This window comes from Exophiala mesophila (genome assembly GCF_000836275.1).
Source record: "Exophiala mesophila strain CBS 40295 unplaced genomic scaffold supercont1.5, whole genome shotgun sequence".
NCBI lineage: Eukaryota > Fungi > Ascomycota > Eurotiomycetes > Chaetothyriales > Herpotrichiellaceae > Exophiala > Exophiala mesophila.
The window spans coordinates 2,791,984-2,819,417 of NW_015622508.1; the positions used below are offsets into that span (position 1 = coordinate 2,791,984).

General features: G+C 50.4%; 11 protein-coding genes across 11 annotated transcripts; 4 read left to right on the forward strand and 7 right to left on the reverse strand.

Annotated features, from left to right (window-relative positions):
• Positions 1–350: 350 nt before the first annotated feature.
• Positions 351–2,118, forward strand: PV10_07686 (uncharacterized protein; the record flags this gene model as incomplete). The annotated part of the gene is made up of 6 exons (XM_016372619.1): positions 351–623; positions 677–1,039; positions 1,093–1,313; positions 1,373–1,817; positions 1,869–1,958; positions 2,020–2,118. The coding sequence occupies 6 exons, from the start codon at positions 351–353 to the stop codon at positions 2,116–2,118; spliced, it is 1,491 nt and encodes a 496-aa protein (XP_016221951.1).
• A 3,504-nt stretch (positions 2,119–5,622) lies between these two features.
• Positions 5,623–7,555, reverse strand: PV10_07687 (uncharacterized protein; the record flags this gene model as incomplete). Its single annotated transcript, XM_016372620.1, has 2 exons — positions 5,623–6,991; positions 7,050–7,555. 2 exons carry the CDS (start codon positions 7,553–7,555, stop codon positions 5,623–5,625), a joined length of 1,875 nt encoding a protein of 624 aa, XP_016221952.1.
• Positions 7,556–7,947: 392 nt separating this feature from the next.
• Positions 7,948–9,646, reverse strand: PV10_07688 (uncharacterized protein). Its single transcript, XM_016372621.1, has 2 exons — positions 9,589–9,646; positions 7,948–9,526 (listed from the first exon to the last, which is right to left on the reverse strand). Exon 2 carries the CDS (start codon positions 9,331–9,333, stop codon positions 7,969–7,971), a length of 1,365 nt encoding a protein of 454 aa, XP_016221953.1. The 5' UTR covers positions 9,334–9,526; positions 9,589–9,646; the 3' UTR covers positions 7,948–7,968.
• PV10_07689 (uncharacterized protein) lies at positions 9,556–11,244 on the forward strand. Its single transcript, XM_016372622.1, has 4 exons — positions 9,556–9,873; positions 9,940–10,299; positions 10,361–10,731; positions 10,788–11,244. Exons 1-4 carry the CDS (start codon positions 9,694–9,696, stop codon positions 10,825–10,827), a joined length of 951 nt encoding a protein of 316 aa, XP_016221954.1. The 5' UTR covers positions 9,556–9,693; the 3' UTR covers positions 10,828–11,244.
• Positions 11,245–11,986: 742 nt separating this feature from the next.
• Positions 11,987–13,396, forward strand: PV10_07690 (uncharacterized protein). Its single transcript, XM_016372623.1, has 2 exons — positions 11,987–12,135; positions 12,191–13,396. Exons 1-2 carry the CDS (start codon positions 12,114–12,116, stop codon positions 12,658–12,660), a joined length of 492 nt encoding a protein of 163 aa, XP_016221955.1. The 5' UTR covers positions 11,987–12,113; the 3' UTR covers positions 12,661–13,396.
• A 37-nt stretch (positions 13,397–13,433) lies between these two features.
• On the reverse strand, positions 13,434–16,958 carry PV10_07691 (uncharacterized protein). Its single transcript, XM_016372624.1, has 2 exons — positions 16,833–16,958; positions 13,434–16,782 (listed from the first exon to the last, which is right to left on the reverse strand). The coding sequence occupies exon 2, from the start codon at positions 16,777–16,779 to the stop codon at positions 13,474–13,476; it is 3,306 nt and encodes a 1,101-aa protein (XP_016221956.1). The 5' UTR covers positions 16,780–16,782; positions 16,833–16,958; the 3' UTR covers positions 13,434–13,473.
• Positions 16,959–17,959: 1,001 nt separating this feature from the next.
• On the reverse strand, positions 17,960–18,760 carry PV10_07692 (uncharacterized protein; the record flags this gene model as incomplete). Its single annotated transcript, XM_016372625.1, has 2 exons — positions 17,960–17,998; positions 18,044–18,760. The coding sequence occupies 2 exons, from the start codon at positions 18,758–18,760 to the stop codon at positions 17,960–17,962; spliced, it is 756 nt and encodes a 251-aa protein (XP_016221957.1).
• Positions 18,761–19,390: 630 nt separating this feature from the next.
• On the reverse strand, positions 19,391–19,702 carry PV10_07693 (uncharacterized protein; the record flags this gene model as incomplete). Its single annotated transcript, XM_016372626.1, has 1 exon — positions 19,391–19,702. The coding sequence occupies one exon, from the start codon at positions 19,700–19,702 to the stop codon at positions 19,391–19,393; it is 312 nt and encodes a 103-aa protein (XP_016221958.1).
• A 371-nt stretch (positions 19,703–20,073) lies between these two features.
• On the reverse strand, positions 20,074–22,260 carry PV10_07694 (uncharacterized protein). The gene is made up of 2 exons (XM_016372627.1): positions 21,921–22,260; positions 20,074–21,841 (listed from the first exon to the last, which is right to left on the reverse strand). The coding sequence occupies exons 1-2, from the start codon at positions 22,069–22,071 to the stop codon at positions 20,292–20,294; spliced, it is 1,701 nt and encodes a 566-aa protein (XP_016221959.1). The 5' UTR covers positions 22,072–22,260; the 3' UTR covers positions 20,074–20,291.
• A 388-nt stretch (positions 22,261–22,648) lies between these two features.
• On the reverse strand, positions 22,649–24,073 carry PV10_07695 (uncharacterized protein). The gene has a single exon (XM_016372628.1). The coding sequence runs from the start codon at positions 23,975–23,977 to the stop codon at positions 22,745–22,747; it is 1,233 nt and encodes a 410-aa protein (XP_016221960.1). The 5' UTR covers positions 23,978–24,073; the 3' UTR covers positions 22,649–22,744.
• A 258-nt stretch (positions 24,074–24,331) lies between these two features.
• Positions 24,332–26,783, forward strand: PV10_07696 (uncharacterized protein). Its single transcript, XM_016372629.1, has 3 exons — positions 24,332–24,642; positions 24,708–25,199; positions 25,255–26,783. The coding sequence occupies exons 1-3, from the start codon at positions 24,432–24,434 to the stop codon at positions 26,217–26,219; spliced, it is 1,668 nt and encodes a 555-aa protein (XP_016221961.1). The 5' UTR covers positions 24,332–24,431; the 3' UTR covers positions 26,220–26,783.
• The last annotated feature ends 651 nt before the right edge of the window (positions 26,784–27,434 follow it).

The window sequence follows — 27,434 nt, forward strand, 5'->3', positions numbered from 1 at the left end:
GTGGTAATTGGGGCTGCTCAGTATAGCTTTCAATTGAGTGGTGGTGCCAATCTTGGCCAATACCGCGAGATGTTGCATCGTAGAGAAGTACAACTGTCTGCCAAAATCCAGCCACAGGCAACGATGGGACTCGGGTCCCCAGCATTCCAATGTCAAATGTCCTTCCCCACCATATGATATGTTCAACTATGGCTGCCTAGATAAATTTAGCTTCGGGAGACTTGACCTGACAAGATGATGTTTGGTTATGACGTTGTTGCAGGCTTTCCTGTGCCCAGCGCCGCCTTCGCAGAGATACACTCAGCCCAGTGACTTAGGAACAGGGCTTACTGAGGCTGATCAAGCCAGAAATGATCTACTTCCTGTGTTCTGTGGTCCTCGGAATCTCCTTGGGGGCATTGGCTATTGGAAAGCGGAACCTTCGCGATGTTCCTGGGCCCCTTCTCGCCTCAATCACCAACATTCCCCGGGTATTGTGGGTTCTGAGCGATCGAGCCCATGAGATCCATATTTCGCTCCATGAAAGGTATGGAAAGTTGGTTCGCTTCGGACCCAACATGGTGTCTGTTGGGGACGCCACCGAAATCTCCAAGATCTATGGGTTTGGGGGGAGGTTCGTCAAGGTATATTCGTTCGCAGGTTGTCGCGACTCCGGTAATGCTAAAACACAACATAGTCTGACTTTTACCATGTACTCCTCCTCTACACAAAGGGCAGGCCGGTGCCTACAATCTTTGCCACCCAGGATGAGAGACTGCATCGCACACTGCGCAAGCCTGTGGCTGCCATGTATTCAACAACGAAGATATTAACTTTGGAGCCGTTCGTTGATATCACTTTGCAAAACTTCATCGATAGGCTGGACACGCTCTTCGCCGACCAAGGTCTGCCTTGTGATCTAGGAACATGGTTGCGCTATTTCGCCTTTGATGTAATGGGAGACCTCACATTCTCTCGGCCTCTTGGTTTTCTGGCTACTGGGATGGATGTAGACGGAATAATTCGTTCGATATGGACGTACTTCTACAAGGCAGCACCTGTCAATCCTTCTTTTCTTCTAGTGTCTGTTGGGTCCGAGTCTGACTGATGCAGGTAACACAAATTCCTTGGGTTGATTGGCTATGGACCAAGAACCCTCTGCGTCAGAGAGTTTCCGTTACAAAACCAAACCCAGTTGTGGAATTCGGGTTGCGAAGGATTAGGGAGCGGACGACGAGTTTGGAAAATGATAGCGAGCCCTTACGAGATGGTCCTGAGGACTTTTTGTCTCAATTTCTCCAATGCCTGGACCGAGACAAACTGATACCACGATGGTAGGTACAAAGATATATGCTAGAGGTTCATGGTCACGTGTTGATCTCAGATTATGCAGGGCTTTGACAGCGTGGATGACCTCAAACATTACGGCTGGAAGCGATACTACGGCCATACTCATGCGTGCAGTATTTTATTACCTTTTCACGAATCATGAATCTATGCAGGCTCTTATGAGTGAGCTTGACACTGCGCGACTGGCTGGGGAGCTGTCTACGATAGTTTCTTGGAAGGAAGCGCAAGCCTTGCCTTACCTGGATGCCTGTATCAAGGAAGCAAGCCGGTTGCATCCACCATTTGGTCTACCCCTTGAGAGAGTGGTTCCAAAAGGAGGCGCTACCATCTGCAGCCAGTACCTACCGTCTGGTACGGTTGTAGGCATGAACGCTTGGGTCGTACATCGCGACAAAGCCGTCTTTGGCCGTGACAGCAATTCATGGAGGCCCGAAAGGTGGTTCTGTGATGCTTCCACAAGGAGACAGATGGAGAACTCCTTACTCACGGTCAGCATTCTGATTCATTTGTTCATACCTTTATCGACTGAAAATTACCAGTTCGGCGCCGGGCCGCGTTCTTGCATCGGAAAACCTATTGCCCTCTTGGAGGTTTACAAAGTTACCCCTACTCTTTTGCAAAGATACGATGTAAGCGTAACACTGAAAGAAGATTGTCAATTATCCTCAATGCTGACAAGCGTACAACTAGTTTCAGTCGGTGGACAAGGCTGGATGGTCCTGGAAGGTCCAGAACCGTTGGTTCGTCCATCAAACTGGCCTTCTTGTGAGACCCAAGAGAAGAGAATAGGGGTCAACTATGAATCTAGTAATAGTCACGAATCAACACGAGTCTCATTACGAAGAAGCTCTCATCTGGAATTGGAGATTGACGGTACAATATGATGAGTCCAATATCCTTGACCAGGGATAAGTAGCAATGTAGGGGATCACTTTAACCAGTGGCGCTCTTCCCACCATATGACTCCCGCATTCTCGTCAGCATATGCTCTTCTACGGTCAGCACCTTCCCACTGACAGGGCTCCCATCCAAGGGTGCAAGTGGACAATCTAGATTGCCATCGAAGAAGAAGACGGCAGAGTATCGATGATTGGGCGTGGCATTGATGACTCGATGGATACTACTCTTGTAATGATCGGAAGTCCATTTGGAGAGCATGTCACCGATGTTGACGACATAGGCATCGGGATTAGGGTCGACATCGTACCAGGTGTTGGTCGCCTCGTCTAAAACCGATAGACCCGGGTTTCCATCCTGAAGCAGCAAAGTGATAGCACCAAAGTCGGTGTGAGCAGATGCGCCCAGCTGTCTTTTCTCGGTTGGTTGAGCAGGGGGGTAATGGAGCAGGCGCAAGGGCGCAATCGGGTCGTTGGATTTGAATTCATCAAACACATGAGGCCCGTGTGGCAGGGTACGAGCAATCAAGTCAAGGACGGTCATGGTAAGCCCCCAGATTGCACGATAATATTCTTCGAGTGTGTTCTTGAACTGTTCTGGTGCGATGCGTTTCGTCTGGGGCCAGACATTCGACCCCATGAAGAATCTTCGGGCCACCACTCTGTGATCCGAGGGAGGAATATCCAAACCCATATAGAAACCCTGTCAGCCGTCAGTGGCTGACGCCAATTAATACACAGATAAGATCGGCCTCACCTCCTTCAGATCAGGAAGTACGTCCGCTTCATACGACTGTGACCCAAGAACATCATAGCCCCGACGTCCAACATTGTTCTTGGCATCCAGGAGTTTCTTCGTTTCGAATGGGAGTTCAAAGAAGGCAGCCGCTGCTTCAAAGAGTCGCTGTTGGAGTTCCTTGGGGATACCATGGCCCGTGATCTGGAAAAAGCCTGTGGTGACACAGGCAGCTCGCACTTCAGCCACCAAATGTTGGGAACTCAGCGACTCTGGGTCTTCTAAGTATGCCTTGAGATCAATCGAAGGAATGAAGAATGCTTTTTTTGGCTCCGGGGCCAGTGTTTGGGGCTTGTAATCCGACATGTTGTAGAGCATTGATGATCAGGAGCGGACAGCGCGAGTCAATCAATAAAACCTGATGCAGCGCCTGGTCAAATCCGGATTGTCTGCTGGATTGAGCACATTACCTGCCAGGGGTCGGTGAGAGTGATGAATCAAGGCTCTTTGTGTCACCAAATAGGTGGCAGTGGTGCTACACAACCGCGCTCACCGGTTATGCTTCGGAGAATGGAAACTCCTCAGAAGGGCCTCAACAAGCCCCCAGACATGTTACGTTGGCAATCTTTTGAGCCGCAGGCTCGTAAAAGTAGTCATACGAAAAGAACAACTACGATACGATACGCCTTGGTCTCTCAGACAAGAAAAAGCGATACCAGTTTACTGAAATGCTGTCCAACCGTAGCCTTCTGCCCCCCCCCACGACATTCTCTGAGCGTTCATATGCTGCCGCTGTTCATGAACAGGAGGCCCTAGTTGCTCTCCAAACGCTCCGATCCTAGACTCACCAATCGATCGATCCACGGCCCAGTGGCCCGCACACGAGCTGTCAGCAATGACAGGTAGATTCTTGGACCATCATCCACGCGCCAGCCAGGCTGAATTGTCACGGTATGACAGTGGTGGGCAATGCACAGGTATAAGGCGGTCTAAGGCATGTTTTTGACCCAAATTTCGGCACCTGTGCCTTGTCAGGTACCGACTTTTAGAATGGTCCCCATCGTTTGGACCGTCGATTGCTGTGCAGTCATGGAAAGGGGCGACAAGTCATAGGTGCTATTTGCGTAGCCTGGGGACATGATTGGGTCAGGAATGTCATTGACCTCAATGGCAGGAGTATGACTTCATATAGTATTACCACGTGCCAGTGCTGTTGCTTCAAAAATGCATCGCAGTCAGCATCAAGGTTCGGTTAAGGCGTCGTTTGTTTTCGCCTTCTCAAAATTTAAGACAATTCGTATTGCTGGCGCTGTCAGATATGGCTTATGAACACCGTATTCCAGTTCGCTGGTCAGATGATGAAGACCAGATATTGAGAGCTGAAGGTAGTGTTCCAAGTCATAGCAACCGAGGCCGGCTACTGACCAGTCCAATTATAGTATCTCGCATCGGAATCAAAGACTGGAACCGAATAGCGATTGCCCTTCCGGGAAGATCGAATAAAGACTGCAGGAAGCGATGGAGTAAAATAGGTGGTCATGTCAATAAGGGAGCCTGGAGTCCTGCTGAGGACTATCGGTTGCGAAAAGCTGTGGCGACAGTCGGCATCAGGTACGTGCATCGCTGCATGGTGTTGAAGCAAATCGCCTCTAAGAATAGCCACAGATGGACAACGGTAGCATCAATGATGCGAACTCGCCATGCCGATCGTACGTTTATAGAATTCCATTCGGTCAAGGGCGGTAACTAACAAAGGTGCAGAGTGTGCGAAACGTTGGTACCACTATCTCGATCCAGCCATCGACCACAGTAAATGGGATGAGGTCGAAGACGCACGTCTTATCGAATCAGTGGGACAGCATGGTCGCAAGTGGTCCATGATTCGTGAGCTGTCATTCCCAGGCCGCTCACCAACCGATATCAAAAACAGGTGCGTCTTGCGAGTGCGTCAATCTAGGTTGTCTAACAAGAGCGCGTTCTAGATATGTGACACTCGAGAAACGAGAGAGACAAACACTTGAGATGAACGCCAAAGCCTCCTGCGCCGACAAAGACATGAATGTACCAACCAGCAGCAACGACTCACAATACTGGGATCCTATTTCGCTCGAGTTGTCTGATAAACAGGTTGGACCCACGGAAAACTCAGTCGCTCTCGATGATTCTTTTGTGTGGCCACAACCCAGAGAGATGGACAGGTATTTCGAGAGGGATATGCTATGGTACACCGGTACTCCAAGCGTTGCTCCTTCTTCAGTGGACACATTCGGGTCAAACTCGCCGTGGTATTCGGATATGATCTCGGTGGCAACCTCAAGTTCTTGTCCGGATGAACCTTGGGACCCTCCGTCCCAGCCTATCGACCACTATGTGCCCGACACAGACAATATGGTGGACTTTCAGAAACAGGCCGCCGTGGCAGACTCGAACGCCGCCAATACCAGCATCGCCCTTGAAAACTTGGACCCAGATATGTTCAACAAGGTCCTGTCCATGTTGTTAGAGTCAAACAACGCTGTAAAGATAAGATTGCTCGATAATGCCACCGTGGATAGCTGTCAATAGAAGGCGATTGAGGGGGGTTCGACTACATGTTGATGCTCCTTGCTGAGTAATGGGCGGTCCGTGGTGGATATTGTTCAATTTCGGTGGGCACAGTCATCATAGCTTGGGTTTAGACTGAGTTTCTCTGAGAGTGTCCCAATCGATCGACTTCTTTCCATTCCTCCAAGCACCAAGCCCGATTTCGGACTCGGTGCCTGGCAGCATCATGGTCTCAAATACATGTTTGATGGTTTTCTTCTGCTCTATACCGCCGGGGTTCTGCCATGCAGCGTTGACAAGTTTCTTGACAAACGCCGAGGCTCCTGGGGCTGCCTTTCGCAGGCTAACCAGGTATGCGTCGAGCTGATTGTCCAAATCCGAAGCATCTTTGGCGAGAACATGAACGGATCCGATGGATTTGAGTTCTGCCATGGTGATGGGTCGGGCTGAGAGCATCGCCTCGCGAGCGAAAGCCAGACCCCATTCACGCAACAGGTATTGGGAGATGATGGAAGGGCAAAGACCAAGTTTGACTTCGCTGACGGTGAGAGTCGCTGTCTCGACGGCAATGCGAATGTCACACGCAAAAGCTAGTCCGATGCCTCCGGCGTAGAGCGGTCCATTGATTGCAGCGATGGTGACTTGAGGTGCGTCTGAGATGGTTTGGAAGAGCTCTGTGAACATGTCATGCTGAGTGGGACCTTCAGCCCCGGGTTTATCGATCTTGCTGTTGCCACTCAAGTCCATTCCTGTACAAAAGAACTTTCCTTCGGCAGTCAAAATGATGCGTGATATCGTGGGGTCTGTTGAGATCTGCTTAATGTATCGCTGGAGTTGAGAAACCATCTCTGTTGTCAAAGCATTGCCATTCCGCGGACGGCGGAGGACAACCTTGACGTTTGCACCAGACCTCAGGATATCGAGACCTTCGGGCTGGTCAATCAGTTCCCACTTCAACTTGGTCGATGACGCTTCCTCTTTGGTACTGCTTGATGAGGCGGCTGCTTTTCTTGCGATTGCCTGGCCCGCTCGGCTGTTGTTTGGGCCCTGTAGCACGGATGAGATCCATTGGCCGGTTTCAGACAGCTTTGCAAGATCAATTCCAGTATCTATGCCAGCCTTGTGGAAGGAATAGACCAGATCTTCGGTGGACACGTTCCCTTTAGCACCCGGAGCAAAGGGGCATCCACCTAGGCCTGCGACGCTGCTATCAAAAGTTCGCACGCCACATTCGTAAGCGGCCCACGCATTAGCCACAGCTTGTCCGTAAGTATCGTGAAAGTGGCCAGCGAGCTGATCTACTCGAATCCCCGCGTCCAGGAGGACTTTCATGAGATTTCGCACATCGTCGGGACAACCGACCCCGACCGTATCACCGAGGAGAACCTCATAGCAGCCTGCTGAAATAAGCCGCTGCACAGCTCTCTGAACGGCACTTGGGTCGGTAGGTCCTTCGTAAGGGTCAGAAAAGATGCAAGAGACGGCTCTAGAAGTATGATCAGCATGGTTCTTCACAGTCGACTTTGGGGGAAGTGGGATAGTACCCTCTCACTGTCATGCCTGATTGGACAGCGCCTTTGGTAACTTCTTCAGCCCGTTTCAAACCTTCCTCCACGGTGCAATTGATGTTGGCACGACTGAACCCCTCCGTGGCACTGACGAAGACTGTAATCTCCTTGACACCCAGCTTCTTTGCTATTTGCAGTCCTTTCAGGTTAGGGATAAGAACTGGATATTTTGTGCCCTCCTGCGCAATCAAATCTTTGATGGATTTTGTTGATAAAAGTTCCTGGCTGTCCTGAAGCTGAGGGATGGCTTTGGGCGACACAATCGAGGTGGGTTCCATAATTTTTACTCCAGCCCGGCTCAATCGCTCAATGAGCTCCAGCTTGACTGGCAGAGGAACGGATTTTTTAATGTTCTGAAGTCCATCCCTGGGTCCAACCTCGACGATGCGAACTGCTGGTGCGGTTGCAAGACTTGATAATGATCGTCTGAGAAGCGTGGGCGATGGCCTTGATAGAGACCGCAAGGTGAGGACCGGCAGCATACTTGTAGTACTTCTTCGGTCGAGTCTAATAGTCTAGTCCATTCGCATACTGCAGCAAGTATCGCGTCTCTTTCTCGCCACACGTACAGATTTTAGAACGACCTCCAGGTGGCAGAAAGGGAAGACTGGAGGATACAATACCTTCTCCGCACAACTCCAACTATAAGATTGATGCCGAGGGAAAATAGTAGATGGCCTGCTCAGGGAATGATTACACGGTCAAATACTAGGGGAGCGGGTGGTGGGGGCGGATTCCACCGTGTCTGGGCCGTGCAACCGCCTCTATCCGCGTAGTGCCGCTGTTCTGTTTATTTCTTAGCTGGATCTGGGATATTGAAAATCAATACTGCCTCAATAGAATGGTAATGCTCCATATTATTATAGGTAGACTGGGGGTTTTGATTAAATATCCCTCATCTGATATCAAGATGACTGACATCTGCACTAGGGACTTTACCCTCAATCATCTCAGTCACCACAAATCCAGTCCCTAGAGACAAGGCGATTCCCCACGGCCCATGACCGGAAGCGATAAAAACACCTCCTGGGCCGGTTGTCAGCCCTCCCAAGTCTTCGTCCTTTATCCTGGACACAATTGGTCTCCCACGTCGACTGACTGGTCTGAAGCCCAAACCCTCTCGCACCGTCTCCAAGTCATCTTGATGCAAGTCGCTCGCTTCACGGGCGAGCCCGGTGAGTTGGACTATGGTTTTTCGGACCGTATTGACACTCTGCCGGTCAATCATGGCCTTGACGTCTGTTGCAAGTTCTGGGAGAGGTAAGTCGGCGTCGTTGAGACCCCCGAGCCAGATTTCTGCTTGACCGTTACGCGCAAGCCGTGCATATGCTTCAGTGGCAAAATTCCAGTGCTTTCCTGGAGCGGCGTAGATGGAGTAGCAGAGCCAATTGTCGTCGCCGCCGATCTTGCGCTTGTACGGGTCAATAAATGGTGCTTTATAGCGAGGTGACCTCACGACAATACTGTGTCCAGCCAGGGGATCAATCGGGACACGAATCGTACTGTCGGGGAAGAGGGTTTTGAAAACTCGCGGAGTCCATGCGCCAGCGGCCAGGACGATGGTGTCACATTCCAGTTCAGACCCAGCTCCCTGTGACTCGATCTTGAGACCGTTGAGCTGGCCATCCTTGTCCACAAGGCACTCCACAGCCTTTGTCGAGAGATGAACCTTGACGTTTCGCTTCTCACACTCCTCGAGCAGAAATTCGCACAACTCTCTCGGCTCGATCTGAGCGCATTCCTCTGGCCCGGCAATTGTTTCCAAGGAGCCACCTCTCTGCGGAGTAAAGACTGCAGGTGATCCATCTGGGTTGATAGGCTCGCCTTGCGTCACACTACCCTGGACATCATCGTGCTTTGAGTCTGTTCTCGCCACATTCGCCCTACTGGTTCCCTCCAGCAACCAGTCTGCGGAATTGGCTGTTTTTCCTTTCGCCTTGACACCTGGATCGTCCACGCCGAGACTGTAGACATGACTGCCAGCGTAGCCCCATCGTCGCTGCCCACTGTGCTTCTCTGCCAGCTGGCGATGTAATCGAAATGATAGTGCGCCCAGTTCCGCCTCGGGTGGAGAAAACCAGTCCAGAGCAAGAAAGCCACCTGCGAATCCGCTAGCCGAGGCAAGCAGCTCGGCAGATGAGTCAATGATATGGATCTGTGAAAAGGATGTGACCGGCCGGCTGAGTGACAGGAAGTAGGCAGTGGATAGGCCGATGATACCGCCACCGATAATGATGGTAGACATTTGGTTAGAGTGCATTCACAGGCAGGTTTTGGCGAACGTGCTACTCTTGAACGTCTCGTTGTGTTCAGTCAGTTAGTTCATCATTGTCTATAGGCCTGCTGAGAACATATGCTTACGGCCTTTCTGGGACACTTTCGGCGTTCTCCGTCCGTCAACCGTGAACCGTAAACCTCGCTACAAAATGGCCGCGGGATTTGGCACAATTGCACTTGAGATTGACGTCAACTCCCCTCCACGTTTTAAAGTCTTATCCATTCGCTACGAACTGACCATATATTAGGACTTATACACGAATGATGCAAGATATTCCTCGGTGCGGACTTTGTTGATTCTTTTATCGTGATTCGACTTTGCTTCTCAACCTCGGTGAGCTTCATGATCAGTTGCTCTGCCGGAAAAACCTCGGTCGTTCGGGATATATTGTCACGGAGTTTTGTATATTACTCCTGCACGACACTGTCATCACAATCTTCTATTGCTGCAAAATTCCTTTCGACCTTCAGCATCATGTCAAAATCCTTCGGCGGGTCTCTTGAGGCCACCGCAAAACACCGGGTATGTCCACACCGGTGAACACCCATTTCTAGACTCCATATGGCGCTGACCAAACAATTTACTTAGAGCCAATATCCCGAATCTCGCACCGTGCTGGTGACTGGCGCGACAGCGGGAATTGGACTGGCAGTTGCAAATCATCTGCTTAAGTCCGACAAACAACACTTGTTGATCTTGACAGGCCGTCAAAGCGATGTCTTGGAGCGATTCAAGTCACAATTTCCCGACCGTGTCCTGACCTCCAAGGGCGATATGTCGGACTTGACTTATGTCAAGTCGATTCTGCAAAACGTGGACCTGGGCGGGAAGCTCGACGGTCTGGTGCTCAATCACGGTACACTCGGGGAGTGTCAGAGAATAGGTGATGTTGAAGCAGAGGACTGGGATCGCACGTTTACAATCAATGTTACAAGTTTGGTAGTATTGGTAAGTCGAGGTTGTATTGTATATTGCTACCTGCTTGCTAGCGTACTCACAATTCAATCAGACACGGGCGGCATTGCCGCTTCTACGACCAGCCAAAGGCAAAATTGTAATCACATCATCTGGCGCAGCTACTGGCGCATACAGCTCCTGGGGAGCGTATGGGGCTACAAAGGCTGCGGTCAACCATCTGGCAATGACTCTCACTAGCGAAGAACCCGACGTGACAAGCATCTCCATCAGGCCTGGTGTTGTTGACACTGCAATGCAGGGGGATATTCGAGACAAGTATCTCAAGAACATGGACCCGAAGGACCAGCAGAAATTCGTCAGTGCCAAACGAGATGGGAAATTGCTACCTCCAGAGAAGCCAGGGCATGTCATCGCTGAGCTGGTCATCGGAGCACCCCACGAGCTTTCAGGCCAATTCCTGAGGTGAGTCATGAAACAAGTGCCTGAACAAACACAAACGTGCTGACATTGCTCCTCAGCTGGGACGATCCCAAGTTGGAGACTTTCCAGTCCGAGTGATTTCACTATGGCAAAGTCCAAATGTGGTACATTGGAACTTGGCGGCGGCGACGTTCGAGACCTAACTAGAATTCCTGGTTTGGGTCGTCAGCATGTTGACAAGAACTTGATGGATACAAGTGTCGGAGCGAAGAGAACTCAGGCGAAAGATGAAAAATGAATACACAATTATAAGCATTAGATCGCGAGATCTTCATACTTAGCATGGAAGAGTGGATGGTTCATCATAGAAATCAGACGATATGGAAGAGTGTGACTGACCGAGCTCATCTCCAGGTTGGAGGAGGCGAAAACAGCAGCGAGATCGACTGATAAGAAAGGTTAGAAATATAATTCTCGGCCAGACTTATAGAAATTGAGGGGGGTTGGCGATATTTTCAGGTAATCGAACCAAATTTATTCGTCATTGAATGTCCGAATTTGATAGTACAAAATTGTTTGCTCATCACTTTGTGTCAGGTAGGCAGTGTGTTGAAACTTACTCGAAAATGCAATGAACATTATGTTGATGAGAAGGGCAAAGGGTAGAGACATTCCTGTTCTTGATTCCAAAGTCAGCAAACAGGTTCGGGTAGACATTTTTTAAGGAAATTTGATAATGTTGTTCCAATATCAGCCGGTCCGTTTGGCTTAGGACAGGTAATCACCATGTTCAAATCTTTGTATGATAGGGGCGACACGAAAGTTCATCATATAGAAATGCAATAGAGAGTGAGGGATATGACTTACTCTAGAGAACATAGAGTTCAATGAGTGCTCGAGTCAGCTGAAGGACCAACAGAGTGCTGTTTCGACCTGTCTGTGAGAACATGTCAGGGGAACTTGGATCATGCTGTGAATAGGCAAGGTGGTGTCTGATATTGTTAGTTCTTATCATGCAAGAGTCCATGCCCAACGATGTATCATATAATTACACCCTCAAAGGGTTCGAGAAGTGCATGGAACTGACAAACGACATGTCAAGGTTGGTTGGGATTAATGATAAAGACTTGAAGAGGTTTGAGGAAAATAAAAACTGAGTTGCTGCGCCAAGAGATCAACACGCTATTCCGTTTCCGGCGACCTATGACTCGCGAGGCAGAAAGGAAGGTGGGGCAAAGATTCATCACATAGCGCCTGCCACGGACGCTCCTTCCTTCAGGTATATATTCCCCTGCCATATCCTCCCTCGATCTTTTCTTGTGGGCTGGTTCCATGGGTTGTACCACATCCTGTGTCGCTGCAATCACATCTAGCTCAACATCAATCTGATCCCGATCTCGACCTCTGAATCTCATCCATACATCATGTCCGATAAAGAATTTGGAGGTATGCGCTACCACGTTTGTCTTGGGATTACCACTAATTGCTCCTCTTGCTTCAGGCGCTGATGACCTCAGTCTTCCCAAAGCCACGGTGCAGAAGATCATCTCGGAGATCCTCGCCCAGCTGCCTCCGGACAACCGCCAACAGATCGCGGGTGGGTCTGGCGAGAAGGGCGAGATGACCTTTACCCGACCAGCGCGCGACCTACTGATCTCCTGCTCCCTCGAGTTCTTGCGCATGCTCTCCTCCGAGTCCAACGAAATCTCGGAGAAGGAATCCAAAAAGACCATCTCTGTCGAACACGTTGAGCAAGCCCTAACGGATCTGGGCTTTGGTAGCTACATCGAAGGCTGCCGTGGCGTGGTTGGCGAGTGGCAACAAGTCCAGAAGAAGCGCGTCGGTCGTGGAGAAAAGATGCGCAATTTCGGCGGCTTTGACAAAATGGGTAGCGAAGAACTCCAGCGCATGCAAGAGGCGTTGTTCGGTGAAGCCCGTGGCAAAATGGAGAGCGTTTCGGAACCTCAATGAGATGATGGCAATCAACCTCATTTCGACACATCTTTGGACCGATACAATACCAGTCTTGTGGGCCTCTATCACCGCGGTCTACACAGCAACAGACACATCATAGGCTGATCTTTGAGCGAATACTCTCCGATACCTAGAACCGACGGCTGCCACCCTTTTATGGTTAGGCTCCAGCGAAACACCATCAGAACTCTCAATCTCGACATTCCTTGGATGGCAGGCTGTTACATCAAATCTCACGCGATCAACTCGCCAATATTCAACTTCTTAACGGCGCCCCTTGGAAGACTTGATGATATGCGCAATGCAAACAAAAGCAATCGTCTCGGCGGCACACTCTCCCACCGCCAATACATAACCATGAGCAGGACGGCGCCCATGCATCTTCCCATACGGCAGAAGGAAAAGGGAGAGGGGCGCGGAGGGGGAAAGAAGCATGAGGTCCTCTAGATCAAGGCGGAACTTCCATCTTCCTAGCATCGGACTCAACCATCTGGACCAGATCTGGAGAGGGTTCACCAAAAAGCTTGCTGCATGCAAAACATCGCCAGGATGCATGCGCCATTAATGTGTCATATGCACGCATTCGCGACGTCACATTTCGCATTCATTCGCTACTAGTATAGTATCAAATAGCGACTGCAAGTTCACTCATGGTAACGAACCGACACAGATGTTTTTCATGATTTTATTAGAATTAGAGACGTTTTCGTATTAACGCCAGATTGGCCTGTCTCCTATCAATCAATAGATCAAGAAATCCTTTCTGTCATCTCCAATCCAGTCAGCTCTTACCTGCTCTGCAGCCTCGTATTAATCAAGACCCGAACCTCTCCTGATCCTACCCAATTTCAGCAAGAAATCCCGCTCGATATTATCATAATGCCCAGCAAGAGGATCATTGTGACGGCGACGACGTCCACCAGTAGCGCCAGCACCCGCACGCCTCCCAAGTTCTCTCTTACTCTTCCTTGCCGAGGACGTAGCATTCTGAAGAGCTGGGGCATTCTGACTTTGATCCAATCCGTCGACAATGATTCCAAACTCTGCTACAGTAGCACCATCGCCTTGCTGGTAAGTGGCGTTGTGGGTTTCATTGATTAGACTGCCCCAGATTTGCAATGTAGCGTATCTAGCCGTGACGATGGTTTCGTTGCCTGATCCACCACTACCTGTGAAATTCAATGTGGTGATGTTGGCTTGGATCGGCTCAATATTGAAGATGGCTTCCTCATCATACTTGGCTTCGATGACGCCATCGGCACTTGCTACCAGTAAAACACCCTCTGTGCCATTGACATCCGTGCTGGATGGGTCATCCAGCGTATAGTTGTGGAAGTAAACAGAGTAGTTCCACGGAGGGGCTTGAGCCCAGTCAAAGTATAGGCCACGCACCGTGTAGCCAGGCTCGGTGGAGATGGTGATACTGGCGGACTTGTTGGCAAAGACTGGTTGCCATTTGGTGGAGGCGGCGCCGTCGACGGCCGCGATGGGGAATTGGCCGGGTAAGAAGTCATCTGGCGATGTCACGGGGACGCATTGCACGAGGTTGTCGGCCGTCGTGCGTAGACTGCTGTAGTTGCGGTTCTCGATCGTTACGCTCGAGTCTGGTCCTAGGCTGTAGTTGCCTAAGATTTCCGAGCCCAGTCCACCTACGACGATGGGGATCGCGGTTTCACTAAACGTTGCGTTCGGCACTGCGCCTTCAGCTGGCTCCAGCGAGCTGTTGCGTGAAAGTGTCGTGTGTGTCTGGTTCGAGAAGGCCGTGATCGGATGACCGTGGAAGTGGAATGTCCGGTAACGGATCTGGGGTACTTGAGGTGGCAGGGCTGGATCGATGTAGAGCGTAAATCCCGGGATCAAGCGAAGGCCGAGGTACCCAAATAGAACCACTTGATTGGCACCGCCATGCCCGGTCAGGAATGGATATGCTGGATGGGTCCCGCCGTTGTCGTTGTAGCTGTCCAGCAGCTGTTCGCTGAATTGATACCATGGAGCCCTCGCGTAAGGGTAGTACGAGTAATGTTGATATGTATAGGCAGAGCAACCTGACGGCGAGACTTGATTGGCAATGATGCTGAACATGGCGTATGTCATGCCGGGCCCATCGGTTGACTGCTTGGCCGCATAGTAGTCGAGGTCTGCTAGAGATCGCTCAGCGGTATAGTTCTGACCGGTATACGAGAGAGGAAACGTGATTAAAATGATGTCGGCTTGCTTGACAACCGTAGAGCCATTTTGCTCCGGATATTCGAGAATGATGTTGGCCTCAACGTCGGTGGAGAATTGCACTTTAGCGGCTTGATCCGTCCAAGTATCGTTGGGTGTGTCGTTGAAATAGGAGCGATATTGATTGGCATAGTTGAGATGATTGGAGATGATGGCAACGGTGAAGCCGCCGTTGTCGATGTGGTTGGCGTACTCGTCAGGGTCCGTCATGTTTTTGACCGTATAGAAGTCCCCGTCCGGTTCAAGAATTTGGGAAAAGAGACTCGCGATCGAGTCGTAGACGGGATACAAAGAGTCTTCAAAATAATCCGTATCGCCTGAGGTGATCCAATAATTCGAAAAGAACTGTCCAATGTCGCCGTTAAGGTGGTATTGATAATCCCAACAAGGACCAGACGCGGTACAGTTCCCAAATCTCCCGCTTGTCCAGGGAAATACTGCGGCGTCGGAAGTGAAATTGGTCGAATTCTTGGATGATTGATATGCGGTGTCGATGTTTGCTTGCGCTTGTCCATACCTTTCCACCCGGTAGTTGGCGAAAGATCGGCCGGCTGATGGAAATGTTGGGACCAGTCCAGGAGCCATCCAGGTTTCGGCATCCCAGAAGACAAGGCCAGCATATGAGTCAGAACCCAGCCCTCCGACTGAAATGCTGTGGCTATTGATAGAAGCATTGCCCGCCGTAAGTTCAGCATTGGTCGAGATCAAGTTTTGAAGCAAATAGTAGGGATTCACCACGGCAATGATGGAAGCTTCAATAATCAAATCGTCATTAGGTAGCGTGCCGTTCTCGGGATATGAGTAGTCGTCAATAGAACTATCCGGAAGGAGTGTTCTCCATTCTTCAACATGGGCTTGGAGCGACGAGTCGAATCCCGAGTCTGTTGCATTGATGGCTGCATTTCTGGCAATATCGCGAGGCGAGTCGAATCCATCAGAGGAGGCGATCCCGACAAACTTGGTAAAGGTGGCTACTCGGCCAGCTTCCAGAGAGACATTGTACCCGGTAGCAACAGAGGACACGTTGTTACCAACATATGGTCGATCAAGTGTGGCTTGCTCGGTTGCGTTGGCAGTGGCTCCAGTCGCATTCAGGGTTGCAAAGATCCAGGCAGTGACATTAGTAATGCCATCTGGTTGGACAGATGTGTAGATCAGTCCATCTTGGGCGCCTTTGTCTCCCGGGGTTGAACGTACGGCCGCATCACCGTTAAGGACGTTGGCAATGGTTAAATTTGTATCATTTGAAGCGGTGATGTTCAGGGTAACAAAGGCCTGATTGACATAGAGCTTGTGAGTGAAGAGTTGATATGAGATGTTGAAAGAGGTATCGTCTGCAGGGGTCCATGTATATGTCCAAGAGAGCAAGCCTTGTCTAAAGTCGTAGCTCGATGTGAAATCGCTGATGGTGGAGCTGTTGGTCGAAGCGTCCAGGTAGTCATCACCTCCCAAGTCGACAATGATTGCGCTCCAGTGGGGAATGCCACTAATGACTGAGTCCCAGCCATACTGATACAGCCACTCAAAATTGGTTCTGTTTGTGGTCTCTTGGGAATCCCAGAATCCTCCCACTGTAGCAAAACTCTGACGGCGATTTTGAAGTGGCCATCCTTGGATGTTGTCGCCATCGACTGGGATGTCGGCTTCGAAGAAAGGGCCGAGAGACGCAACGTTGATGCCGATGTAGCCATTTGCGGCGATTGCACGAGATTGGTAGTGACCTTGGTCCAAATTGGTGGTGGTGAGAACCCAATTTGACGCGTCCCAAGTGACATTCTCGAATCGAGTCTCATAGATGGTCGAGTCGTTGCCAGACTGCGCTCGAGTAAAGCATGCCATCCACGCCATGGCAGCAATAGCTACCGGAAAAGATCTCATCTTGTACCGCATCTGCTAGTCAAGTGGTCAGTAAAGAACGTCGCAGGATTCGGCGATGCGCCCACAAAGATAGATTGGCAACCTGAACAGTCGCAAACTAAAATTCTGGTCTAAGCCTAGTCAATGAGCAACGATCTGATCTCACTCTTGAAAATCGACCGGCGCACGGGACGCTGGCGACGAGATGCGCTCACGATGAAGCTACCGCGGAGGAGCTTGTGACTGTGTGGTTCTGGCAACCCAATGGAAATCTCGGGGTTGTTTTGAAGAAGAACAAAAGAGTCAGGTTCATAGTTATCGGGGGTAAGTGAGCTCACCCCATTGACGCAATACCAAAATGTAGATCGGTTCGGCCCTGGTAAGTATGACTGCATGCGTATGACAAACAGTTACATTGAAAGACATCTGGAGTGTCTCGTGGCCAGAAAGTTTGCCTAACTCCCTAGTCCCTTCGAGTCACTCGATCGAATCGGAAATGTGCGGCAATAGAGCAAAGTTGGCTTTCTGCCTCTGGTACCTTGGACATGATGCGCGTCGATGAATGCGAATCCATCGATGCAACGTCATTGCAATGGCGAGCGGGGGATCAATATTGCGGAGAGTCGGTCAATATCCAGTGAAAGCTCCGGAGTTGATTGGACATGACCTTGAGGAGACGAACCATCTCAATGCGCTAGATGCCCCTGCTCGCTTACGGATGTGGGGATTCATGGGTAAAGTGTGGGTGACATGGCCCTAGCTCTCGCCTTGGTTAAGCTTCCATCCTGGTCCGCTGGCACATCCAACGGTCCAAGGCTGGGTAAGACATGCAAAGCAACCTTGGTGCCTTGCTTGAGATTCGTGGCTGGTGCCACAGCCGCTGTCAACCTCTAGTATGGTGTGATTTTTGGCGCGGAGAGGATACCCATCTTCTGCCGTACCTGACCGTTCTCTTTAAGTGGTTTGTTTCCTTCACGAATGTTCCTCATCTGCTGATCGTTCATCATCACTATTGGTGGTGACTGGTCGCGGGCGACCGGTGGAATTACGAGGACGGCTATTTCGATAGCTTGCCGAGGTAGTAATGGCCTTTTCACCCACATAGTGATCACCCTCCCACAAGGTATTGCACAGTGGACAGCGATGCGATGATTGCATTCTTTGGGCCCGCCAAAATTGTTGGGTACAAATGTCGTGCAGTCGACAGGGGCAATCACGGTTTTCGCAGCGTTGGCCCTATGGCGAGCGGACACTGTTAGCTAAGATTCAGAAGCAGAATTGTGGAGGCCAATCTTACCACGGTGACAATGTCTTTGCAAGCGTAGCAGGTTTTGATCTTGTCTCTTTTCTCGCCATCCTCATCCTCATTGTATGTGTCGATCAACCATCCTTTCAGCTCTAAGAGTGCACGGGGACTCAAGGAGTAGAAGCCAGCTCGACTCTTCTCTAGCCAATCTTCCTGCACCAATTTGTCGAGAAGAGTCTCTGCCTCCTTGGGACTCAACGAGCCAAGGGAAGACTGGGTGTTTGCATTGTCTGCATCCGCATTCTGAGTTTCCCGTCGATTGTTGGGTGCTCTTCCAAGTTTGATGGCGTCGATTCCGCTGAGGCACATAGCCTCGGTTCGAGTGGTATTATGTCTCCCGTCAAACATCTCGTCTAGCATTCTTTTGACAAAGGCAATTTCATCGGGGGTGTAGGAAGTGGCTAACTGAGTCATGGCATCGCTGGTTGTGTTGACCAAAGCATAGACCTTTTCTCTGGTTCTCTGATGAAATGTGGTCCGAATCTCGAGGTCGAGAGGAGAGACTTTGTCGTTTGCCTGGGACACATATCGATTGAGATCTTCGGCCGAGATATCTTCTGGCAGGACCTCTTTGCCTTCGTTGTACGACTGAAGGGCAGCGAGAAGTGGCCGGGCGGACTCAAGGGTCAGAAAGCTGCAAGACAGCATTGCCTGCAAAAAGGCTCGATTGGCATCGCTGTAGTCATCCGCCGGGGGGTATTGTGACATGTTGGGCCTTGAGGAGGAGTTGTGGCGATGCGGCGCCGTTGTGCATGTGAGGTTCGTGGTGAGTTGAGGTTTTGTTGGAAGAACGCGTCGACGCAGCACTTTACGCGTGCCTGCCACAAATAATTATTGGAGTTGAGCACGTGGGGGAAGGGACGAGGGGCAGAGGGAAGGAAGGAGCCACGGGCATTGGCGGCAGGGGGATCCAGAGTCCTTTACAAGCCTAAGAGATAGCCCGAGGGGCCCCTCGGGCCCTTGGGGCACCTAGAATACCCCTACTACAGTACTTAACCAGGCTGCATTTACTGTCGTCGGTATGCCTGGAGGCTTCTACACTGGTGAACTCAAAGGTTCTGCTTCCCCTCGCCTGAAGCAAAGCAAACTCATATATGAAAGATTGCAAACAACCATAAAGCCCCCTTCTACTGGGTTTCGTACGCAGATCTCTCCTGTAACCCCTCCATACCAGTACTGCCCTGAATTGCCCATCGACTGACTTAGATATCACGCCCCTTGGTCAGCCAAAACAACGACAGCAGGCGACGATGGCGGTTCTAGCGTATCTGACCTCGCACCTTCTTCCTCTACCGTGCTTCTATTCCTCTACCGTGCTTCTATTCCTCTACCGTGCTTCTATTCCTCTACCGTGCTTCTGTTCCTGGTTTTCTTGTCTTCCCACTTGAACGCAAAGTAGATGATGATGAATAACAAAGTTGAGAACACCGCAAAACCGAGATACAGTTTCGCACCAATTCGCCATTTAGGGGCGTCTTTGGCGGGGTAGACCGCGATGGGAAAGAAGGCGTTCATCAGATAAGCGAAATATGTTCCAGTGGCAAACAGGAAAGTACGCACTTCTGGCTCGTGGTAGAGACGTGTGGAGGCCCATGCTAACAGAAGCATCATGGACACCCTCCCAAGGTAGTTAAGATACCAGCCAGCCATGTATGTCGATTCGTTGCTCGGCTTGATGCTCAATATCCCTTGTGGCTGGCCAAGGCAACGGCCGTCGCCCCAACGGCCCCTCCGGCCCCCCGTGCCCTCTCAAGCATTTGTCTCTGAGGGTCCTTGGGCGGCGACCTACGGTGCCACGGGTGCCTAGAGGGCGCCTCGGGCTTGTCTCTGGGTAGTGCTGCGTGCAGAGGAGATCAGCAGAAAACCCCGAATGATTCGACGTATATCAGATACTCCAGAGTATACAGACAGGGGTGGCAGGTTATGACCATTTTCGATTAAGAGCACTTTGACACTTCGCCCGCTGAGGAGTCATCCTTGCGTCAACATACCTCAGAGTAAGCAAAAGGTCTCGATGAACACCTCGATTACTATTGGTCTGGTCGACTACGGAATATACCGATACTCTAGCTGATTCACCATCTTTTCTAAGTCATTCCTATCATACATGCCTAAGACCAAGGTCCGGCCTCAATGTTCATCTTTTTGTAGCTGTACAAGTCTATCATCATGATTCCCATAAGAGTTCTCCATTTCGGAAGCTATGTCGGCTACTGGTTCGGAGATCTCGTCCTGTCGTCTATTTGGCGTGTCCATTCGCCACCGTCTTACCACCAAGGCGTCTTTCACCAAGGACCTCTTCTGTTGTCTTGACGATGATGTCAAAAGCACTCCTGACGTACTTTTCCTCTGCTTTGGCATTGCCACTGACCACACGGATGAAGCTCTTGCCCGAGGTGGAACTGCAGGTCAAGAATACCTGTCCCCGCTCGTTGATTAGATCACCGATTCTTAAGGTGACGGCATTGGCCTCTTGGTCTTTCTGTTGCTGAGCTGCAGCCGAAGACACAAAGTCTTGTCCTGTCTCACTCGTACTCGTCGTAGAGATAATGTCGGGTTTGACTCGGAAACATGTCAAGGCGAAACGAGGAGTGACGACCAGCTCAAATAGGTCGCTTCTCTGCCGGACCAATTCTGCAAAGACCTCACCAATGGCTACACTGTTACGGATATGCTTTCGAAGACCCTCCAGGCCAAAGCTTCGCAGGACGAACCAGATCTTCAAAGCGCGGAATCTTCTGCCCAAGGGGATCTGCCAGTCGCGGTAGTCGGTGACGAGACCACTGTCACTGTGTTTATTGACATAGTATGCGGCCGAAATGCTCAGTGCACGAGTCAAATGGTTTCGGTTCTGGACAAACAGACAGCTGGCGTCAAAGTTGACCAAAAGCCACTTGTGCATATTCATGTCAAAGCTGTCCACGTGGATCATCGAGGCCGAATACTTGTCGGAAAACTCGGGGCAGACGAGGGAGGCGCCTGCATATGCGGCGTCCACATGAACCCAGAGATTGGGATATTTTTTGAAGACTGGCGCCAGGGCTTCCAAGTCATCGACGGCACAGGTTGAGGTGGTCCCGAGGGTGAGAGTGATGTAGTATGGTTCCAAGCCATCAGCTTTGACCTGCTCGAGCGCAGCTTCGAGCTCCTCTGGCTGGAGGGAAAGCTCGTTGGAGAATTTGGTGGGGATGGAGCGGAAACGGGTACCGGCGATCATGGAGCCTTTTTGAGTGCTTGAATGAGTCTGGTCAGATGCAAGGGCTACAAGTTTGGCACGCAGAGACGATATCCGGTCCTCCCTCTCTTTGCTTTCGGGAGCAAACCCCTCCTCATCGCACTTAGCATGAAGATATCTCTCACGAGCAGCAACCATGCATGTGACAATGGCCTCGGAAGCAGAGCCCTGGATGGTTCCACCACCACCATTTGGGCTGGTGGAATAGAATTCCTTTGGAAGGGCAAAAGCCTGTGCGAGCCAGTCCATCACAACGGTCTCAAGCTCAGTACAGGCAGGTGAGCAGAGCCAGTTGAAGGCCGGAGCAGTGAAAGCGGCTGAATAGAGTTCACCCAGCATGGAAGGATATGTGACACTAGCGGGGAAGAAGGCCATGAAGTTGGGAGACTGCCAATGAGTGACGCCGGGAACAATCTTGGAGGCAATGTCGGGCTGAATCTCTGACCATGTCTGCGGATGTTCAGGTGCAGACTTGGGGAGCTGCGGTGCTAGATAACCTGGCTTGATGGTGGGTAGGACTGGGAAGTCTGTGATGTTTTTGTTGTATTGGATGACTGACCAGTGGTGTGTTCGTTAGTGTAGGTCAAGGTTGATGAGGAGCAATGAAACGTCATGCATGGAAAGGGTACTTACTGTCCTCGATCGCCGCATGAGCAGCCTTTCGAAACTCGTCTTCATTCATCTTGACCAAAGGGGAACAACTCCAGGCTTTTGACAGAACTCTTTGAGGAAACAATTGAAAAGATTTGAAGGATCTTACTTTTGCCTTGCGGGTCAGCAGCATTAATAGCTGATCGCTGGGGAAATCAGAATGAGATGACCAGGTGAAAAAGAAGATAGGAAACGACTTCACCCACGCCTTTTGGGCTTACAGAAGTCACGGATTCGGTTAGAGCCGAGACCGTAGACTGGACGGTGGATGGTGGGCGGTAGACGAGAGATGTAAATCTCAACAATGACTGCATGGAAGACTGAGAGACGCAGTCGCAGAAGCAGGCTACGGTACTAAGCGATGAGGGAAGGTGCTGAAACGCGGAAATCCAGCGCACCTTCCCAGCAGATTGGGAAGTTGAGATGGTGGAAGGTGGGATGGGATGGGTTGTCATTGGAGGGAAGGCACGGCTGAGGTACAAAGACCCAGGATATACGGTGGCATGGCACGCCCAGGTGTTTTATTAGGGCAGCGTGCGGTATTTTAGGTATAGGTCGAGGGGTCCCTAAGGTACCTAGGTACGTACCTTACCTACCTATGTAGTGTCCGCCCTGGGCATTGAATGCCTAAAACATTACCCAAGCACGCCAGCCCTGCCGCTGACATCCATGCTTACACCACACATGATATACTGACCTTATGAATCGACTTACTCATATCAATCATTTCTACACTATGTACACTATGGTATCACGCGCAATGAAACCCTGTCAGATGCTACTTTTACATGACAAACAACATCTGCTCAGGTTTCCTCAAAGACGAAAACTCCCTTGCCTGCCCGGAAGCCTCCAAGAGTGCCTTGAACCGCCGCCTGAAGTGTCTCCAAGCCCGTCTTCCAACCCCATTTGCATTCTTGCACCGGGATGTCCTTGAATTTCCCTTCCCTCGTCAATCTCAGCACGTCCTCTACCGTCTGCTTTTTTTGGTCTGGATAGCGATCACTCCATTTGCTGACCCAGAACCCACTGAAGCTGATCTCCTTGAAAATCAGCAACGAAGCCGGCAGCATGACAGGCTGCTTGCTCATGGCACCGTACGTCACCATGCTGGCTCCAGGGCTCAGAAATTTTGCCAGTGCTGTCGCTGGTTTCCCTCCCACACAATTCAACCCAACCTTGACCTGCTCGCGACCTCCATTTGTCCATTCCTTGATCTGATCCTTCATACCTCGGCCTTGAAGCTCTTCTTCTGTCACCACTTGCGTCGCTCCCAGATCCAGTAGTTCTTGTTTGAGCTCTTGCTCCGCCTCCTTGTCCTCTCGCCCTCGAATCACATTGATGCTCTTGAATCCCCACTCTTTGCCGAGTTGGATGGCTGCCCTTCCAACACCACTATTGGCTCCGTTCTGTATAAACCACTCGCCCCCCCGGAAGTCCCATTTGGCTGAGTCGAGGAGCATTCGGTACGCTGTGCAAGGGTTGACCGATACCGTTCCCACTTGCAGAGGAGTGAGACCGTCTTTGTTGTCAATCTTCAACAGCTTGCTCTCATCGATTTCCAGATGTGTGCGCCATGTTCCTTGTGATGTATGCTTCATAATAACCCAGTCTCCTTTGGACAAACTCTTGACCCCCGAGCCGATGCTGATGACCTCTCCCACGCCCTCATTGCCTCCCACCGCCGATGGCTCCGACGTTCCCAGAGATGTAGTCAATTCAGGTTTTGAAGGGTACACGCCTTGGATCTGATTTACATCGGCAGGGTTGATTGGGGCAACCAGCATTCGCACTACCACGCTGGTGCCGGCTACTGGAGAGATGGAATGGCCGTGGAGACTGAGGACGTCTTGCGGTTCGCCGTATTTGGAGTAGACAAGTGCTTTCGACTGCGTATACCCGTAACTGCTTATAGCTCTCGACTGGTTCAACACCTTATTGGAGAGCGACGCTGTCCGAGTTGCAGGTCTGATAGCTTGACAGACGACACTCCGCGAAGCTGCTCTTGCAGTCGCTCGCGCACAAACAGGCACCGTCATTTCTGAGGGTTGGGTTTATATGTTTCTTGGGGGAATCATTAATGTCAAAGAATAGTAATGCAGACAAGATAATTGCAGCCCAAAGACTCGTTCCATTTATCTGCCGTCCAAGAGGAGAGTTGCACATTTCTTGGAGAATTATGTCATGCTTGCACTAGCACGACTACTCCGATGTTTAGTGGCACTAGTGGGTAGCGGCTTTCTACGTTCAATCATATGCTCGTAAAGATATACTGCGGAGTAAACAGCAAATAGAAGCAGTTTAAATGTTCGACTTCAGCGGTGAGATCTTATCTTATCTCAATTTTTCACGTGATCTCAAATCTCCAATTACATCCTCATTCCTATGACATTCTGGTCGGATGACCAGACTGCGCCCATCTTCACAAGCCCTGTGGGCCAGACCACCTCTCTCGTTGCTTCCAACATCTGCCTCAGGCGATAGTCTTTGCTGATGAGGATCGGCCGGGGTCACCGCAACTTCAGGCAGGTCCAACTAGTTAAACAGCTTGAGAAAATCCTCAACCGTTCTCAAGTCAACGAACACTATGGAAATCCCAATATTTCCACCATCAGCGAAATCCTCTCCGCGCAGAAGGAGTTATTGACTCGTGGACGAACCGCTCAATCCCTCCATAGAAGCACAAGAGACTGGCAAAATTTCGGTGAGATGTCCCACAACCCATGACCTTACACAACCTGTCCCTTCGACTAACTTGATTCTACAAAGACAAACTACTTTCTGCTAATGAGGGCTACACGGTAGCTGTCAAGGACAATATCAATACCAACCGTCTACCCACTACCGCTGCGTCCAACATTTTGCGTACCTTCCAGCCTCACCAAAATGCCACTGTCACAAGGCGGCTCGAAAGGGCAGGTTTGGTCCTCCTTTCCAAAACAAACATGGACGAGTTTGGCATGGGCTCTCACTCCCTCAATTCTGCCTTTGGACGCATGTCAAATGGAATTGATCGCGATGCGCTATCTGTCGGTGGAAGTTCAGGTGGAAGCGCTGTGGTCGTCTCCGAGTACATGGCCCATTACGGCATTGGGACAGACACGGGTGGTTCTGTCAGACTCCCCGCTGCCTATATGGCTTTGGTCGGATTCAAACCCTCTTATGGAAGGATATCTCGTTATGGCGTGATCCCATATGCCAATTCTCTCGACACAGTTGGTATCATCGCCCGCAGTGCAAAGGACGTCCATCTCATGTACGGTACGTTCCAGACTCTCTCCACAACCCTTTCTTGATCATTGGCTAAATCCCATAGACATTCTTGACTCTCCTGATCCTCTTGATCCTACATGTTTGAACGACGATACGCGTCGAAGAATTATGGAGGTTAAGAATCAGCGTCGGTCGAAAGTTCAAGGAAGTTTGATCACATACGTATCTCCGAAGACTCTGAGACCGTTGCGAAACCTCGGTAGATGGAAAGGGAATCCGGTACTAAAGTCCAAAGGAAGGCGAATAGGCATTCCATTAGAGTACAACATTGCCGAAATGCATCCAATGGTTCGTTGGGCATGGACTGCGACCCTGAGCTTTTTGCAGTCGCGTGGGCACGAAATCGTCCCCATCTCTCTCCCCTCCACAAGACATGCCCTCTCGGCGTATTATATCCTCGCCACCGCCGAAGCATCCTCCAACCTGGCCAAATACGATGGTGTCAGATACGGCCAGAAACGTACGTCACCTTCGGCCGAAGATGACAACACCCTTTATGCCGCGCATCGCTACGACTACTTTGGGCCTGAGGTGAGAAGGCGCATCCTTCTCGGAACCTACAGTTTGAGCGCCGGAGCAATGGACAACTATTTCATCAAAGCTCAAAAGATTCGTCGTATGGTCCAGAACGACTTTGACTCGGTCTTTCGAATGCCCAATCCGCTCCGAAACAATTCTGTTGGCGTCGAAAATGGTGTAGACCTCATTGTATGTCCCACCGCACCGACTCCACCACCCCACGTCAAATACCTCGATTCAAGCAACCCGACAGAGTCATACATGAATGATGTTTTCACCGTTCCAGCAAGTCTAGCAGGCCTACCCTCCATCTCCACTCCAGGACCAATTCACCCAGACTACCCCTGGAAACCCGAACTCGCTACTAGCATACAAGTGATTGCACAGTACGGAGACGACAACGAGGTCATTTATGTGGCCAAGGGCCTCCTCAGTCAATTTCATCAAGCTCGCCCTGTGACCAACAGTAACAAAGTCAAGCCGATGTGATGTTTCAACGACTTTCCCAACACTGTCATGACATACGGATCAGGTCTGGCGACCCGATACTTGAATGACCCATGATCCAATACTATCGTTGGAGGACGCGTGGATTCGAACTGTGGACCTTGTGATACGATCGAGCTTATGATATCTCACAAGATGAAAGCGACTTTCCATCAAGAATTTTTCCACAGTATATGTCTGTTACCAGGGCCATTGTCATATGTTTCGGCTGGTGCCTGTGACCCGGCCTCTCGTTCTCGACGCGCGGCTATGGCATACCTAGAGCAGAGCAACGAGCGACTTTGACAGCAATGTGGTTGTTGCAACTGACAAGCCTAAGACTTTGGCGGTCAGATTGTGAAATCCGCATCTCATGGCAAATTTATCATGATGATTATTACCCCAAGATATCCCAAGCCACTTTTCGGCACCGATCAAGGAGTATAGGTCGCTAGATGGACACCACTTGTACAACAGATACCACAGTCATGCATGATTAGAAACTAATGCTCACGAACGTGTGGTTTCGAACCTAATGCCACAATGAAAGATATTCAACATAGAGAATTTGAATAGATCACGAACATCCGCTCAGTGTAGGTAAAAGTGAGTCCCTTGGTTGACTCTAGCACAATCAAACGTCCATTCCACGAGAAGAGACTTCCTTCGAATACTAGAATGCTTGTTCCTTGCACATCTTTACCATCAACTCCTGATCCAATCCGCCATGTGGATACAAAATTGCCTTTACCACTTTTACTCCAATTTACTCTAGGACTGTTTCAGCCATTCTGACCAGCCATTCCGACCTATCAGAGAAACTCGAGGCTGGACGATGGTGTCGTACGAACTACTTAGGGACAGCTTACTAAACCCCTATATGCTGTACAATACACATGGACATCAATACTGTTGATATCGAATTTTCAGATCATGGTTACCCGGGTCTATTTTCACGGCTCCGTCGATCTCGAGTCAGGTCATTGCTACTTGCTGGAAAACCGCCCCCAAAAAGGTCCTGAACCAATCCTATTAGGTTATTACTTGTTTCCATTCACCTGCAAAAGCGGCCCCTTCGGCTACCTTGTATGTTGGGAATCCTCATTTGGGCTAAAAATATCTTCATGAAAGTTGTCAAAGAACGTTCAATTTTTCAATTGCTTGATATCTCTTGTTCGGCAGATGATATCGACATCTAACATTTGATCACGGCGTTCA

What these genes read in the sequence shown, in the direction of transcription:
- PV10_07688 (XM_016372621.1), bottom strand. Translation starts at nt 9,333, where the DNA reads ATGCACTCTAACCAAATGTCTACCATCATTATCGGTGGCGGTATCATC.
- PV10_07689 (XM_016372622.1), top strand. Translation starts at nt 9,694, where the DNA reads ATGATCAGTTGCTCTGCCGGAAAAACCTCGGTCGTTCGGGATATATTG. An exon ending in AGGCCACCGCAAAACACCGG is followed by an intron (nt 9,874 to 9,939) that starts GTATGTCCACAC and finishes CAATTTACTTAG; the next exon opens with AGCCAATATCCCGAATCTCG. An exon ending in TTACAAGTTTGGTAGTATTG is followed by an intron (nt 10,300 to 10,360) that starts GTAAGTCGAGGT and finishes CAATTCAATCAG; the next exon opens with ACACGGGCGGCATTGCCGCT.
- PV10_07690 (XM_016372623.1), top strand. Translation starts at nt 12,114, where the DNA reads ATGTCCGATAAAGAATTTGGAG. An exon ending in GTCCGATAAAGAATTTGGAG is followed by an intron (nt 12,136 to 12,190) that starts GTATGCGCTACC and finishes CTCTTGCTTCAG; the next exon opens with GCGCTGATGACCTCAGTCTT.
- PV10_07691 (XM_016372624.1), bottom strand. Translation starts at nt 16,779, where the DNA reads ATGCGGTACAAGATGAGATCTTTTCCGGTAGCTATTGCTGCCATGGCG.
- PV10_07694 (XM_016372627.1), bottom strand. Translation starts at nt 22,071, where the DNA reads ATGCTGCTGACCCGCAAGGCAAAAGTAAGATCCTTCAAATCTTTTCAA. An exon ending in TCATGCGGCGATCGAGGACA is followed by an intron (nt 21,842 to 21,920) that starts GTAAGTACCCTT and finishes ACCACTGGTCAG; the next exon opens with TCATCCAATACAACAAAAAC.
- PV10_07695 (XM_016372628.1), bottom strand. Translation starts at nt 23,977, where the DNA reads ATGACGGTGCCTGTTTGTGCGCGAGCGACTGCAAGAGCAGCTTCGCGG.
- PV10_07696 (XM_016372629.1), top strand. Translation starts at nt 24,432, where the DNA reads ATGAGGATCGGCCGGGGTCACCGCAACTTCAGGCAGGTCCAACTAGTT. An exon ending in AAGAGACTGGCAAAATTTCG is followed by an intron (nt 24,643 to 24,707) that starts GTGAGATGTCCC and finishes GATTCTACAAAG; the next exon opens with ACAAACTACTTTCTGCTAAT. An exon ending in GGACGTCCATCTCATGTACG is followed by an intron (nt 25,200 to 25,254) that starts GTACGTTCCAGA and finishes TAAATCCCATAG; the next exon opens with ACATTCTTGACTCTCCTGAT.